A 15,833-nucleotide genomic window follows, 5' to 3' on the forward strand; every position below is an offset into this window, starting at 1 on the left:
GCTGGTGGCTACTGTGAGAAGAGCATTTTAATTGTGCATGCACAATTAAGTTAATGTACTCAACCTGTACATTTCAATGCAGTGAGGTATTTGAAGTACATCCAGAAATTTTGAAGAGTCCTGGCCAGTCCTAAAATGAAAACTGGGCAGATTGTGTTCCAAGAGTAGTAGTTGAAAGCAATAATGGTAATGATAACTGATGGTAAATGTAATTTTTTTTTTTTTTGTAGGCTCTTCAAACTGACAGTGATCTACAACAATCCAGTTCTTGTGGTGGGTTCACTGACCCTCTGACAGCCCACTCAGGGCAGCGTGAGTCTGGGCTCTGTTCAGGTGCCCTAATGTTGTCTCTAACTTGCCTTGCTAGTTGGTATCCTAAGAAGATGAAAAGGAAACACAAATGGTTAAATAATCTTGGATTATTTTCATGTTTTGTAGTACTTGAATCTTGTGGTTCTTTTAGCCATGCCAGGTCAGTTTTGTTACATTGGATTTGCCACAGACAGCCAGAGTTGTAAAAAGTGAAGTGATCTGGTTAGGACTGCAAACTTCTTTTAAAGTTGTGGGTCAGGCTTGTTTCATGAGAGCTATGTTAAGCTGTCTGTTTGTTCACTATTAGGAAACAGGTGACAGTGACAGCTGCCATTCTTTGTCCAGTTACAAATCTCCTTCATTTGTAGTGTACAGCAAGAGCAGAAGAGCATCGAGTGAAGACATGCAGCCAGTCGACTCTAAAGCAGCCTTGCTGACGGTTTGTATCAACCTTTTGTGACATTCTTGAGCAGAAGTAGAAGCTGAACAAATAAAGGAGAATAAACAGATAAAGAGTAATACTGATTTGTGGACTTGCTTGTTCTAGGAGGCAACAGGAGACCCGTTTTCACTAAGGGAAGAAGTTGTGTATGTTCTCACTATGAAAATCTGTGCTGTTTTCTGTTTGTAGAAATAAAATCAAAATTCTTTAAGGAAAATAATGACTTTTATAATCCATAAACAGTAGTGAATATAGACCCTTATTTATTCTTTTAATTGTAGTTACCATTTCTCAGTGGTATTTGAGACTCTCCATTCAACTGCAGTTCAGTACAGCCTGGTTTATTTCCAATAAACAGACTGTACTCCAAGAGCTTAAAGCACGTTACCACCCCACCTCCAACTGAATAAACTGTGCTTTCCTTACAAAACTGAAGCCCTCTTTGTTTTCCATCTCCTTTGTTTTAAAGGATTGGCTACAAGGCAGACCTTCAAATAGCAGTCAAATGTAAGTAAGCTTTCTATTAATGGAGCAAGCTTATTGCTCTGTATTTTGATCGGTTTTTCTTTTTGGTTGCCTTTGGCTATAGTTGTATTAGTTGCATTTAATGAGGAAAAAAACCCCAAAAACATGAAGTTTGATTTTTTTTTTTCTTCTAATAAATAAGTAAATGTATTCACTAGAATCATGGAATTGTCATAGAATGGTTTGGGTTGAAAGGCTCCAGCCTGTCTCTGGAGCAGAGGGGTTCCAGCCCTCTGAGTATCTTTGTGGCCTCCTGGGTTCTCTCCAGCAGGTCCTTCTTACCTTGGGGGCCCAGAGATGGCCACAGTGCTCCAGCTGGGGTCTCTTGCAGAATCACCCCTCAGCCTGTGGTCACTCCTCCTGGGACGCAGCCAGGACTGGGGTGGGTGCTCATGGTGGGTCAGGTTGAGCTCTCACCGTGCTTTTACAGTTCTGTTTAGATTAATGGTGTCACACGTTGGAGGGCAAAACATGAAAATGTGTTGGCACATAGTGGTAAAGGTCTTTGCCCAGCCTTTCAAACTGTAACCACCTCTGAAATTATGCAGACATTGCTCTTGTTAGCAATTACCCCTGAGCTAACTGTTAAAGCCATTACCTTATTTATCTGATAACAGAAGGCTAAGCTGTTGTGAACAAGTTTTAATTAAAGCACCTCTGTGGGAACGAGCTCTTGTGATGCAAACTTTACATAATGTTGTGCATGACTTGGAGGTATTTAAAGCGTAGCTCTAAAAACATGAGATTACTTAACAGCTTTCCATTAGTATTTTGTAATTAAGAAACCTGTACTGCCCTTGAAAAATAGGATAACAGGATAAAAGTGGTACTGTGAGGTTAACAAGGTGACCTAGGATGATGTGTCAAAATCAGGGAATAACAGTAAGTTTTGAAGGTGACTGTTGTTTTTGTGGCATTTGACAGGCCATCAGAAGAAGATGCATTAAATGGTAAGTTTTCTTTCTGCTCTGGAGGTGAGAGATTTTTATATGTAACCAACTGTTTGGGTCTTGTATAGGAACTTAATTGATGACAATTTGGAATTTACTAGACACACAACACTGTGATTTTTAAAAATATTTAAAAAATCTTTTAAATAAACAACTAATCATTAAGCTCTACATTTTTTTTTCCCTGAGGTACTAAAGACTTAAGTGCAATATTTAATTATCTTCACAGCAGATCCTTTTCAAACTGTAGTATTTGGCAGTGGATCTTAGTGTGTGGTATTTTAGTACATAAATTAGTAGCTTAGAGTAGCTCTTTTTTTCTTCTTTTTTCTCCTTAATCTCTTTTCAGGTATTGCTTCTCCTTTCAAGCCCATCATGGATATCAATTACTATTACTCAGGTCAGTCCCTCTTATGAACTAATGCTTATTTTTTAATTGACATTTATAAGATCCTTAAACTTCAACAAATGCTGTAATTTTCCTCTAGCTGTAGAAAGAAATAACCTGATGAGATTATCACAGAGCATTCCATTCACTCCTGTGCCTCCAAGAGGTAAGCATTGTATTTCTTGTTGCTGCTTCTCTGTTGCCTTTAGGGGAAGAAAAGCAAACCTTATATGGATTCTAATTTGGTTTGATCCTTCTAATATAGAAGGATCAAGGCAAAGTTCACAGTTTCTCACAGCAAGTGTGAAACTGAAGTCTTAATGAACTAAAAGAAGTCTGTCTTAGAACACTCAGAAATATATGTGAGTATGACACCTTTTCTAGGGCAACTCACTTGATTATGAAATGTAGATGTAATTATAGTTGTCCTTAGAAATGGTGTTACAGTGATGGTAGTATTGTACTAACAGTTTTATAACAAACTATTCTGGAAGGTCTCCTTTAAGTTGTCTTCACTTGTTTAAACTGTAAACAAACATTTATTCAGTGTTCTTAGTGCTGTTTGAACAGTGTCATTAATAGGTCTAAATAGGAGGAAAAATTTCGCAGCTCTGTGAAACAAGCTGCAGAGGCGTCATCCCACTGGGCAGTTTAAATTTTTTGTTAATTCAAGATGTTTGTAATAAGTTAAAACTGCATGTTGTTGTAAGAAATGGTGTGTCTTCAGTGCTTTTTATTTCAAACTTGGAAAATTCAGTTGGGTGATTGCTCTTGTGCTGCTCTGCAGGTGAACCAGTCACTGTGTATCGCCTTGAAGAAAGTTCTCCCAGCATCCTGAACAACAGCATGTCCTCCTGGTCACAGCTGGGGCTCTGTGCTAAAATTGAATTTTTAAGTAAAGAGGAGATGGGAGGAGGTTTACGCCGAGCTCTCAAAGTTGTATGCACGTGGTCAGAATATGATATCCTGAAATCAGGACATCTTTATATCATCAAGTCCTTTCTTCCCGAAGTTGTGAATACTTGGTCAAGCATTTATAAGGAGGACACTGTGTTGCATTTGTGCTTGAGAGTAAGTTCTATCTTTGTCAATTATTAAACATGGACAGGCATTATATGTTAAACAGGAATTATTTTCCCACGTGTAAACTAGGATATACTTACTAGAATAGGAAAAAAAGTTAGTCTGGGGTTCTGTATGAGCAAAAGGGTTAAAAACTCTGCTCCAGGATGGCTTATTTAAACAAAGAGCTCAAATTCTTAAAATATAGATATAATTTAAAAAGCAAGTCATCTGTTACCCTGTCTTGGGGGAATAGACACTGTTCCCACTGCCTGCTTAGCTCTCTGCTGTTCGCTGTTCTGATAAGCAGCTAATGAGGTGTGGGTTTGACTCACAGGAAATTCAGCAGCAGAGAGCAGCACAGAAACTCACCTTTGCATTCAACCAGATGAAGCCCAAATCCATCCCATACTCTCCAAGGTGAGTGTATTTAAACTCCATTATACTGCATGCTTTTGGCTTAGGGGAATGCCTGCAGGTTATTAACAGATGCATCAAATATATTGAGATACTCGTGTATATATTCATATGAGGCATATATTCATATGAGGATATGTCTTGGTATATTGCTGTGAATGTGGCAAGCAGAATTGTCCTTGGCAGTATTTTCCACTGGTATTTTCTGCACTGATTCTAATCTAGTGTGATAATGGCTTTGTATAATAGTTTAAAAATATTTAAATTGTTAGTAAATCAAATAAAAATGTAATAGTAATTATAGATCTCTGTTTTAATTATCATTATATTAATTAAGTGTATTTTTTTACTAGGTTCTTGGAAGTTTTCCTGTTATATTGCCACTCTGCTGGCCAGTGGTTTGCAGTCGAAGAGTGCATGACTGGAGAGTTTAGAAAATATAATAACAATAATGGTGATGAAATAATTCCGACTAACATGCTGGAGGAGGTTATGCTGGCTTTCAGCCACTGGACATATGAGTATACAAGAGGAGAACTGTTGGTATTAGATCTGCAAGGTAGTGCCCTGACTTTGAAACTTGGATTGGGGCCAAGGTCTATGTGGGTTTTTCTTTTGATAGCATTTTGTTAAGAATTTGTACATTTGTAATAAACAACAAGCATTATTTAGCGCTTCTTCTTCTAGTTAGTTAGGGTATGTGATTTTGTTATTTAATCATATGGTAAAGATTGGGAAGGACCTCTAAGATCACTGAGTCCAACTTTACCCAGCACTGCCAAATCCAACACACTCCATGTGCCCAGGGGATGCCCCTAAACAGCTTTTAAATCCCTGCAGGGATGGTGACTGCACCACTTCCCTGGGCAGCTGCTCCAGTGCTTGGCAACCTTTTCAGTGAATGTATTTTGCCTCATATCCAACCTAAACTTCCCCATGTGCAACTTCAGGCCATTTTTTTGTCCTACTCCTGGGGACCAACCCCCACCTGTCTGCAGTGTCCTTGCCAGTAGTTCTAGACAGGGATGAGGTCTCTCCTGAGCCTCCTCTTCCCCAGGAGAAACACCCCCAGCTCTCTCATCTGGTCCTCACAGGACCTGTGCTCCAGACCCTTCACCAGCTGTTAGTTCTAATATGGTATTAAATCTTACAGCAACTGACAATATAAATATATACATCTTTTCCTAATGAAATGTGGCATTAAAAATGCTATTTTTGGCACATTTGTGTAGTGCCAATGTGGTAAGCTGGTTTTATCCTGAACTCTTGTGCCAGATATTCTGGCAGTGAGAACTGTATAGGAGATTTTTCTCATGGGTGAAAACTCAAGCTAGGAAATGCAAAAAATAGATGGAAGAAATCTGAGAAGTACAAAGTGCTTGCTTAGGAGCAATTTTCTAAGGGTAGAGAATCAGGTGTACTTTGGGTTGTGTTTGTTGTGGGTTTTTTTCTGGTTTTATTCTTGGAAAAGCTGAGAAGTCATAGCTAAGGATTCCAAGGCTTTTTAATATTAATATATTTATGTAATCAGAAGTGTATGAGATTTAACTTTTTCTTCATGTGCTGTCCGAAGGTGTTGGTGAAAATTTGACAGATCCCTCTGTGATAAAAGCCGGGGAAAAAAGGTAAGGGTAAAGGAAGACCTAAAGTATTATGAAATTTTCACTGGAAAGAGAACACATCCAAGCAATGTTTATGTGCACTTTGTTTCTAAGGTCATACGATATGGTGTTCGGCCCGGCCAATCTGGGAGAGGATGCAATAAAAAACTTCAGAGCAAAGCACCACTGTAATTCCTGCTGCAGGAAACTGAAACTTCCTGGTAAGAGCTCCAGGACCCTTCTTCTGAGCCACTGATGTCATGAGATGTTGTATGATACCTAATGAAATAGTCAAGGCATGCTGTGAAAGTGCAATTTTGTAATTTGACTTTGGGCTGCTGATTGCAGCTCTGATAAAAACATCCCTGTTTTGACAGTGCTTATCCTGGAATTAATCTTTATAAGTGCATTTGCATATCCAATTCTTTGCTAGATGTTTATGCCCCATTGATTCTACTAGCTCAATAAATAGTAATCATTATGACTTTGTTCTGTTTGTACAGATCTGAAGAGGAATGACTACACACCTGACAAGATGATATTTCCTCAGGATGATGCCCCTGAATTGACAATTCAGCCTGGAAGCTGCACCAAAGATTCTGATCCGGCCAATTCGATTCGTCTGATGCTCTGATGATGTGACCAACTCAGTGGCTTTGTTCAAACTTCGTGGAACCTCACAAAGTTGTCACTTACCTTTTCCTCATAATAATGAAAAGAAAGACTTGTCAAAACAAGGATTACTGTCTTATAAGTGGAATTTTGGCTGGTCCATAATCGAATGATTTTACGACTTGTGAAAACCATATACAGAGCAGCATGGCAGCTGATCATTCTAAAGGTGGAATAATGACAAGTATTTAAGATGTGTTTTTAAAGGGGCTTTTTAAGCAGAAAGTTTTATTTTTATTTTATTTTGGTTTAGTGGAGGATTTTCTTCCTGTAGTCCTGTGGTGGGAAATATGCCTTCCACCAAAAGGATTTTGGTAGTTGATGTTTTAAGGTAAAGCATTTGTCTTTTTGGCATTTGTCTTACTGTCAATGAGCAAAACCAGGAGAAAGCACCTACCTCTGTAATGCCAGAGTATTCTTAGAGTGTTTTCAGAAGTGTTCCACTAATATTTTCTCACCAGGTGTCTTTTAATCTAGCCTTTTGAAGAGGACAGAGCCAGATGAGGTGTACATAGGATGCCAATAGACTGAAGTTGAAGGTAGGAACTTGATCTGTTCCAAAAGAGAGAGAGGGTCTCCTGAATCAGGATTCTTTCAGCTTCATGACTGTAAAACTGGGCTTGGTTGTTTTTATTTTTGTGAAATAGAGCCTGAATTGTGCATAATGAAATTCCTTGTTTTACACATTTCAATTTTATCAAGTCATTGTCAAATAGTAACAAAGCCATGATAGACTGGTATAATCATATTTAATAGAAGAATTAGTTTGTGCTGGTCCAAATAAGTTGCCTTGTAAGAACACGAGTTGGAAGTGCTTTCCCTTGTACGTATGTAGTGACTGCTTCAGAAGTTCTGCCTTCCAAAGATCTCCTAAACCAGTATATCAAAACCGAATGTACACAGAACTTGTAAATGTATTTAAATTCGTGTAGGAAACATCTTTAATGTTATGTTATTTGTGGTACTTACTTAAGAGAGACTAGGGTTGGATTAGTATTGTGTAAAGTACGGGAGATTGCAATGCACCTTCATGCCAATAAAATGTAATTTAACTGTCCCAAATATTGTTGAGCATTCAGCAAGAAAAGAACCTGTTGTCCAACTGAAGTTTCATGCTGCGATTTTTTTTTTGTTACATAGGTACTAATTTGTAATTTTTAATTAAAAGGGCAGTATATAGCTCTATAAATTTTTTATTCAGTAGTGTATCTTATAGATACAGACCTAAGGCACGAACACAATAGTTGTTTAAATGGTGTTTTATGTTTGATGGGGAAAGGTAAAATGTTATAAGGATATAATACTGTATACATTTTGTATATCATTAAATCTTTAAAGAATCTAAAATAAATTTATTCTTGTTTACAGACTTCTGCTCTTGTCTCAATCTGAAAGGTTATTTTGGTGCATTTAAGTAACTCTTTATGCGGAAAAGTAGAGTTTGCCATGCTGGATCAGAGTAGCTGTTAGCTTTGAGGTATCACAGTTTTGGCCAACACCAGAAACTAGGGAGGTAAAAAAGTGAAAACTGTCATAGTTGCTAAACACATGTGAGGGGATTAATGAGTAAACGAGTCAAAAATAGCTCTTCACAATATTTAATTAGGAGCTGCTTCTTAGAGATGCCTGACTGCATCACCTCCTGTTGCTGGGAGGGAATGGGCAGGTATTTGAGATATACCTGCACCTTTCTAATGCCAAGTAACAGCAGCACTGAGTCTGTAAGTGTGACTGGCTCTGCAAATTGAGAGATTTCTAGAGGAGTCTCTAGTGTATTGAAAATGTGACCAAATTACAGGGTATGAAAGAAGAAAAACATTCTGAGAAAATTGTAAGTTAAAGCTGGGGAACTTTGTTTCTTGACAAATACTTAACTAGGCAGTTATTTTTTAGCTGTGCTACTGCTCGGCAGTTCTGCTTGTGACTCATTTCTTAGCAAAATAAACAGATGTGACCACCTTGTGATGGGTGTGAGTGATCAAGGGGAGTGTTCTTGCTCAGTTTTGCAGTGACTCAGGCTCTGAACTTTTTCAAGACCAAAAGGGAAGAATGTGGTTGGGAAATGCCTGTAAGATTTGGAGTGGTTACCACTGTTCATATTTCTGTACATCTGCCTAGCATAAGCAGTAGCTTACTCTGTGTGACTTACAGCTTGAATTACATGAGAAGTGCATGTCTAAACTGAGGGGGGAGAAATGTGCAAGTTTCAGAAGTGGTCTGCTTCATACTTGCAGGGGAAGAAAAATCATCCGTGTTAAATACCCTTTAGGGAAGGAATGGGAAGTGTGGTGGCAAAGGACAAAAACAAGTTGGCTTGAAAAAGAAGCCTGACTCTTGTTTGGACAGTGCCACATCCTGCTGACGTTGGGCAGTAAGGAACAGGAAAACTATTCCATGAAATTCAATTTGTTTGAGAACAGCAAGTGTCACTACTCTGCTGAAACCTCATCAGTCTTGAAATGCTCTATAAATAGGGAGGAGTTGTGATCCTTTAGCTTTTAAATTTACTTTACATTACCAAAAAGGAGGAAAGTGATGCAACTGGAACTTCTGATAACTATTCAAGAACTAAAGTATTGGCATATCTTCTTAGAACCTAGCTTTTAAATAGGAATATAATTCAAACCCTCTCTAATTATTTTTTAGTCAAAATCTGAAATGCTTCAATTTCCTACTAAGATGGTATTTAAAACAGTATTTGTCATATAGGGAAATAATTAAACTACATAATTTGGACTTTTAATTAATCCACCGAAGTAATTGTTGACCGCTTTCTTGTAGTATTTAGGTGGTGAAACATTTCAGAGAAAACCAGTCCCAAATGCATTGTGGCAAAATATATACAACTGGCTCCTGGGGAGCTGGTTTTTAGCTGCTGCTCAGCAGCCTTGTGATTTGGAAAAGGAGGGGTTTGGTTTTTAAGCCTGACAGTGATTTCCTACATGTTAAATCTTTGAGGTTGCATCTCACTTAATGCCATAACTCTTAACACTGCAGGAATTTGGAGAGGGAAAAAGACTACAGCTGGAGACTTGGTAGTAACAGTTCATATTAAATGTTCCTAAAAGACCAGTTGGGAAAAAATAGGACTTTTTAATATGTAACAAGGCCTCTGAAAAAAGTAATTATGTTTTAATGTTTCATTTCTCGATTAACACTTTTCCTTGCAATAATCTACTTTGTGGTAAGAGTAATGGGAAGTTAATTCTCAGCCCCAGAGCTTGCAGTTGGTAGCACCCATGTGAATTTGTGTATCATGTTACATCAAAATAGTAAGTCAAAGTCTTGATTCAGTGGGAAATAAACATATCCAGTTCCATTTACAGAACAAAACCAGATTTTGAGGGGTCAATATCAGTGACAGCTGTCCCGGGAGTGCCAGAGACATCCTTTGCTTGAAGTTTAACAAGTAAGATGATTAGGAGGTTTTTTACATCACTTCATTGCTCTCGTCTGGGTACTTGCTACTTTCCAAGTTGTCTGTTAAATAGGGAAAAACTGCTGCTCTTCAGTGGCATATGGAATTTAGAGATGAACTGCATTAACATAGCTAATTAAAAGCCATCTGCCATACCTTTTTTCTTTCCCTCAGGAAAATCTTCAGAACACCAAGAAACTAATTCAGTATGATGTTTTGAGGTAGCTCCATCCTTTTATGGTCAACACCCTCGGTCATCACTGCCCTTCCAGCAGAGCATGGCAATAATAAATCCTAATCCAAGTGAGCAAACATGGATAAAGGTGTGTGGGGCCAAAGCTCCCTGCTCAGTGGAGTGGGGTGCGTGCCCCTCTCTTCCCAAAGCTTCCTGTTCTGGCTGGTGCATGGAAGGAGTTGGAGGCAGGTCTGGCCAGGTCTGTGTTCCCTGGCCAGTGTTACCAGGTGACATCACAAGGGGCAGGACAGGGGAAGCTGGGGTGGCAGGATGGAACACGGGACTGAACACACGGGGTACTGCTCGTCTTTGCTCTACGGAGATTGCTGTGGTTTTAGAATTCTCTGCCCTGCCTCAGAATAGAACATCAGCCTCCAAAAAGCAACATTGGTGGGTGGTGTAGGGTCTGTGTTCAGCATCTCAACTGTCTGACTGGGGATGGGGATACTTTGGTCCAGGACAGACTTATGCAGCCAGAAAACAAACCTACTAAAATTTTCCTAACATGAATGAAGTAAAATTTTATAGCAAAAATCTGAACAACCTGTTTATAATAGCATCTGAACTGTAATGTATGGTTTTAGAAAATAGGTGAGTACTGTACCTGAGGAAATGAAATACAATGTAATATGCCCTCTTAAGCATTTTGCCCTAAAGATGGCTATTCACAAGTGGTTGTAGTTTTTGAATAACTCTGTATGGAGTAAAAGACTGAATGGAATTTTAGGAATAACTCTAAAACTTCAGGCGTTTAAATAATACCTCATAATATCTTACCATATTAGGAAGAGCTTAGTGGGAAAGACGAAGAGTCTTCACACCTATAAACCCGGTGAAAATAAATGTGAATGTAATCTTTAAATAAGAAACTGCAGCATTTTAGATTTCCACTGTTGTGGATTTTTTTCGTAGTAGGTGGAAGGATGGCATGGAAATGGAAGTATTCCTTCAAGGAACAGCTGGAGGATATGAGCAGCCTGCACCCAGGCCTGACGGGGCTGCAGAACCTGGAGAACACGTGCTACATGAACGCGGTGCTGCAGTGCCTCTGCAGCCTGACCCCGCTCGTGCAGTATTTCCTCTCAGGGAAGTGGAACGCAGCCCTGCACGAGTGAGTTGGTTTCTTCACAAAGGGCTTTCTGCTTGGCAATATTTTCCTACCAAAGAATACATGTTGCCATGAAAATGTCCAAGGCACCTGCTGGCTTCCCTCAGGCAGTTCCAGTCAGATTGGCCATCAGCTGGTTTCTTTCTCCTTTGAGAGCCCAGCTTGTTTCCTTGCTGGTCCTTCTGCATGATACTTTTCTTCCCATCTTGATGGAAATACTCGTTACTGCTGTCTTGATGAAGATTGTTTTCTAAATTTCTTTACTGTACTCCCACTTGATGGCAGACACTTTTTTTTCATGCATCACCTGAAACTCTCCCCTTTTTTCCAAGGGAGATTGGAGAGTCTGCAACTGCCTTTGGCTGTTTGGTGTCTGACATGTGGCTTGGAAAGTTTGACTATGTCTCCCCTGAGGCTTTTCATCGTATCTTTGGGAAGCGGTACCCAGCTTTTAGCAGGAGGACTCAGCATGATGCACAGGAGTTCCTCATCTGTGTGCTGGATGACCTCCACGAGGCTTTCAAGGAGGTGAGAGCCCAGCTGTGGTGTTTCAGGAACTACAGCTGTTTCCTCATAATTTCATGACTTAGCATTCCATATAATAATTGCCTATCACCCTCTTCTGAATTCTGTGATGGGGCCACTAATAACTTTCCTTTTCTACCTTTATTTCATACATGTGGACACCCAAATATTAATTTGCTTCTTGTCTAATGCTCCATCAAATTGCAGCCCCCATCTAAATGACAATGCTGATGTAGCTTCACTGTCCTAACCTCTCCCTCTCCTTGCTCCTTCCAGTTAGTGTTCTTCCACTTTCTCATCTGCCTGAAAACTTCACGTCTGCCATGCCCCCAATGTCTTTCTCCCCTCCAGAGCCACTGATAAAAAAGCTTTTCAAGCAACTAGTGCTATCAAATGTCTGAATTGTTGTATTTTTGTTACTTTTCTCTAAGAAAAAGAATCAATCTTACTCTGCATGTATGAACCATCAAGTAAAGTAACAGCATTTTAAAGCCAAGTTCTGTGGCAAGACTAACAACTGATCAACCCAGGGAGTGGGCAGCACTTACTAAAACCCAGTGAAGGCACTTCTGAAGACAATTGTTTATCTACATTTTGTTTATTTTTTTCCTTCTGTATAGCCAAGCCAAGAAAGACAGAGCCCTGCTGCGGGAGCAAGCACAAGGAGTAGCAGTGGCACATCTATTATAACACACTTGTTTGAGGGACAGCTCAGTTATGGGATCAGGTGTCTGACGTGCAAAGCCCTCAGTGACAGACCCGAGAGCTTCACCGTCCTCTCCCTGCCCATCCCTTCCACCAGAGTGTGCTCTCTGCAGGTACAAGAGCCAGCACATTCTGCTGGTTTCTGCTTCATCTGGGAGTAGAGGCTTACACTAATAGGTGTTATTGGAAAAATGCAGGGGTTTAGTTACTTTGGTCTCCTGGGCACTAGTAGATAGTCTTGGATCTGGTCCCTAGAGAAGTGGGGTGTCTTTACTGGTCTCAGAACCATGAAGTCTGGTAAGGTTACAGGAGCAATGCTCACAAGTTGCCAGGGGACGAGGGATATTAAGATCACTTAATAGCAGCTATGAAGGTTTCTTCCAGTCATCCAAGTATTTCCCGCCTTGGTGGGGAGAATGGAAGCCAATGTTGGCTGCTTCGTCTTGTGAATTTGTAGTGTCAGCCTTGCTGCATCATACTTCAGTTAGGAGGAGCAAATTAATCTCTTACGTTGCTTAGCGCCTTCAGGGGTGGAGGGAGATCTGTTCAATCAAGTGATATTTGTTTTTTTTATCTCTGACAGGACTGCCTGGAATGCTTTTTTCAGCCAGACACACTGACTCGGAACAACCAAATCCACTGTTACCGGTGTGGAAGCAACCAAGATGCAACAGTAAAAGCCTCCATAACCAAGGCACCACAGATCATCATTTTTCATCTAAAGAGGTACAGTCTAAGTGGGGCAAAACAGCCAGTTCCTGGGTAATGTGAGTCATGAAGGACAGTCACTTATGTTTGACTGAAAGGAAAAAAATCACTGCAAATAAGTTGGTTTAGTACTTTAGATACCTGAAAGCTAAAAGGGCATTTACAGAAATACAGCTGTCAAACATGCAAGTTGCATTCCTGAATTTCATGTATGGTGTTCTGTCTGTATCCTGCAGCCCAACAAATTTGGGCTCTGCTCTCCAAAGGGAGGAGAACTCCACCAAGCAGTGACTGATTACAGCCCAGTGCAGTGGCTCATTCAGTCTCTGTATGATCCTTGTGAATCAGTTCCTGTGGCTTGGGTTCCAAAACCAGGACTGACACAGTGTTTTACTTGCTGGTACTGCAGTTGAGGCACTCTGGTTTTATTTATCCCTTTACTAAATCAGGCCTAAGAAGAGTAGTCCATCAGCAAAGGAGCAACTGGGTTAGCAGATTTCACTAACCACACATAGCCAGATGCTGAATTTATTCTAAAGAATTTTTTTTTTTCTGAATAACTTTCCACCTATAAACAAAACTACTCTGGGATGATTTAGCTTTCCAGAACTGTTATTTGAGTTCTTATTTGATTTTTCCATTCAGCATCTGCTTTTCTGAACATTCTCAAAGGACATGTGGTCCCCAGCTGCAGCTCTTGGCCGCACTGTAAATGTTTAAAAGTGCAGTGATGTACTCAAAGTTACAGAGGGAACAGGGATGAAATCTGGCATGAGAGAAGAGCTGATGCTGGCACTGCAGTCCAGTCCATAATGTTTAGGACACATAGTGATGCAAAGATATGACTTCAGGCTTTGACTGAAGGATCAGGAAGCAAGATCTTTGCTTTTCTTGCTGGACATGTCATGTGGGTTTAGTGCATTTTCTGTCGGTGTACTGCAATACACAACATTAACAGAGATCCTTCTTTCAAATGCTGGGTAGTCAGTTGTTGGTTTTCCCTCCTCCTAGGAAAGTCAGCTAACCAATGACCACAACACAAACAGAAGCTGAGGGTCATTTAAAATAATTCAAAAATTCATTTCAGGTTTGCCTGGCAGGACAAGCACAGAAGGAAACTCTCAACCACTGTCTGCTATCCATTCAGTCATCTGGATCTCTCTCCCTACATCTCCACATCGTGTCACAACAACACAGAGTACAGCTTGTGTGCTGTAGTGGTAAGCTTTGCCCTTCCTGCTTTATTGGGAAGGCCCTGCCTCATGGAGCAGGTGAAACCCGTGTTGGTTTGGACTTCACATATAATGATTTATAATTTAATGTATGTTGTGTTGTACACTTTTTTCTACCAGCCATGGACATAATCCAGTAACAGTATGTAACTGAAGGACAGAGACATTATTTCTCCTTCTTCCCCAGCATCCCAATTTTAAAAGAATGCACTCCTGGCACATAATGCTTCTTCAGAGTAAATTTGCAGGCTGATTCTGCATGAATCCTGTTTTTAAATAAGGACATGGCTCACAACAAGTGGGGCCATCATATAGTGACCTGCATCAGGGCTAACAGTTGGGTTGCAAATGGAATTGCAAAATAAATAAGCATGATCATCATCCATTTACTCTGTTTGAAAGATTTATTTGAATTAACATTCCCTGCCTTAGGCCAAAAGGGGCTAGAACCCTCTGTGCCATCTTTTCCAAGTGCACACAAAAAACAATTGCCAGTTCCTAGCTTTGCCTGTAAGGAGACAGAACAGGAGTCTGCTTTTAACAGACTGTGTTGTTTGTTACAGAACCATGCTGGAGATCTGGATTATGGCCACTACACGGCCTTCTGCAAGCACTCAATCACCAAACACTGGTACAGCTTTGATGATGCCCAGGTCACCAAGATCCCAGACTCTGCAGTGCAGGCTGACACAGCTTACCTCCTCTTCTACATCTCCCAAGGCTACTGACACCCTGTTATTCTTGAAAATGAACACTGAGTAGGGCAGCACCTAGAATTCACCAGCAGCATTAGCCAACTCCTGTTTTATCAATAAAATAGAGCATGTGTACCACTGATCAGCTGTTGTCTCAGGAAGTGATTCCTAGAAAGGTCATTTCCAGCCTCCAAGACATGAAGGAATGTGCATCTGCTCCACTGCACAAGGGCTGGGGATGGTTGTTTTCCATAACAAGCTTCTTGCACCCCTCAAAACAACATGTATGTTGAACACACAGATGCACTTACCTGGAAATTCTGGGTTTTCTGTTGGTTAAGTATAGAAGGTTGTTCTAAGCTGCCTTTCAGGAACTAACAGAAGAATACCAAAATGAAAGCACACAACCAGACCAGACTGTGCTACAGAAGAGAGGATGGAGTGACCATTCATATATAAGAAAGAAAAAGGCATTGCTCTAGTGATGTCATTGAAGTGCTGGAGAAACAAAAAACTTGTTTGCAGCTTGCAAGCTTCTGGAAAACAATCAGTATTGGTCTTAATTCCCATCAGGAAGACAGACAGAGACAGGTAAAAGCTCAGAATGTAAGACTTTTGAATGCCAACCTTATCAGAAAAGGAAAACTAATCCTAATCCAGAGCAGAGAAATATGTAAGATGCAACTAAAACAAGTTTTTAAACTAATCAGCTCTATGCAAAACAATATTTTTTTTTATCTGGAGAACATTTAAACTGTGTGAGTGTGAGTCAGACTGTTATTATGTACAATCCTGAGCATTACATAACAAACTGAGAATGAAAAACCAAACCCAAACA

At 40.0% G+C, this 15,833-nt stretch overlaps 2 protein-coding genes across 8 annotated transcripts in view; both read left to right on the forward strand.

The window, feature by feature from the left end:
* LOC146766534 (transient receptor potential cation channel subfamily M member 7) overlaps positions 1 to 7,738 on the forward strand; it is a 37,760-nt gene extending 30,022 nt beyond the window's left edge. For 3 of the 7 annotated variants that reach the window (XM_085588806.1, XM_085588810.1, XM_085588807.1), the window contains exons 29-40: positions 231 to 333; positions 681 to 751; positions 1,224 to 1,261; positions 2,204 to 2,229; positions 2,579 to 2,629; positions 2,718 to 2,783; positions 3,405 to 3,688; positions 4,017 to 4,099; positions 4,450 to 4,655; positions 5,670 to 5,721; positions 5,812 to 5,918; positions 6,201 to 7,738. In XM_085588806.1, coding sequence (XP_085444932.1) covers positions 231 to 333; positions 681 to 751; positions 1,224 to 1,261; positions 2,204 to 2,229; positions 2,579 to 2,629; positions 2,718 to 2,783; positions 3,405 to 3,688; positions 4,017 to 4,099; positions 4,450 to 4,655; positions 5,670 to 5,721; positions 5,812 to 5,918; positions 6,201 to 6,331 — 1,218 coding nt within the window. In that variant the 3' untranslated portion in view covers positions 6,332 to 7,738. The remainder of the gene's footprint in view (positions 1 to 230; positions 334 to 680; positions 752 to 1,223; positions 1,262 to 2,203; positions 2,230 to 2,578; positions 2,630 to 2,717; positions 2,784 to 3,404; positions 3,689 to 4,016; positions 4,100 to 4,449; positions 4,656 to 5,669; positions 5,722 to 5,811; positions 5,919 to 6,200) is intronic. The other 4 variants (XM_085588808.1, XM_085588812.1, XM_085588809.1 and 1 more) reach the window with 2 other exon arrangements.
* A 3,061-nt stretch (positions 7,739 to 10,799) lies between these two features.
* Positions 10,800 to 15,178, forward strand: LOC146766535 (ubiquitin carboxyl-terminal hydrolase 50-like). The gene is made up of 6 exons (XM_085588823.1): positions 10,800 to 11,133; positions 11,463 to 11,658; positions 12,276 to 12,473; positions 12,944 to 13,086; positions 14,156 to 14,288; positions 14,864 to 15,178. The coding sequence occupies exons 1-6, from the start codon at positions 10,946 to 10,948 to the stop codon at positions 15,026 to 15,028; spliced, it is 1,023 nt and encodes a 340-aa protein (XP_085444949.1). The 5' UTR covers positions 10,800 to 10,945; the 3' UTR covers positions 15,029 to 15,178.
* The last annotated feature ends 655 nt before the right edge of the window (positions 15,179 to 15,833 follow it).

Source organism: Lonchura striata, chromosome 10 (genome assembly GCF_050655825.1).
Source record: "Lonchura striata isolate lonStrDom1 chromosome 10, ASM5065582v1, whole genome shotgun sequence".
NCBI lineage: Eukaryota > Metazoa > Chordata > Aves > Passeriformes > Estrildidae > Lonchura > Lonchura striata.

What these genes read in the sequence shown, in the direction of transcription:
- LOC146766535 (XM_085588823.1), top strand. Translation starts at nt 10,946, where the DNA reads ATGGCATGGAAATGGAAGTATTCCTTCAAGGAACAGCTGGAGGATATG. An exon ending in CCAGAGTGTGCTCTCTGCAG is followed by an intron (nt 12,474 to 12,943) that starts GTACAAGAGCCA and finishes TATCTCTGACAG; the next exon opens with GACTGCCTGGAATGCTTTTT. An exon ending in ACAGCTTGTGTGCTGTAGTG is followed by an intron (nt 14,289 to 14,863) that starts GTAAGCTTTGCC and finishes TGTTTGTTACAG; the next exon opens with AACCATGCTGGAGATCTGGA.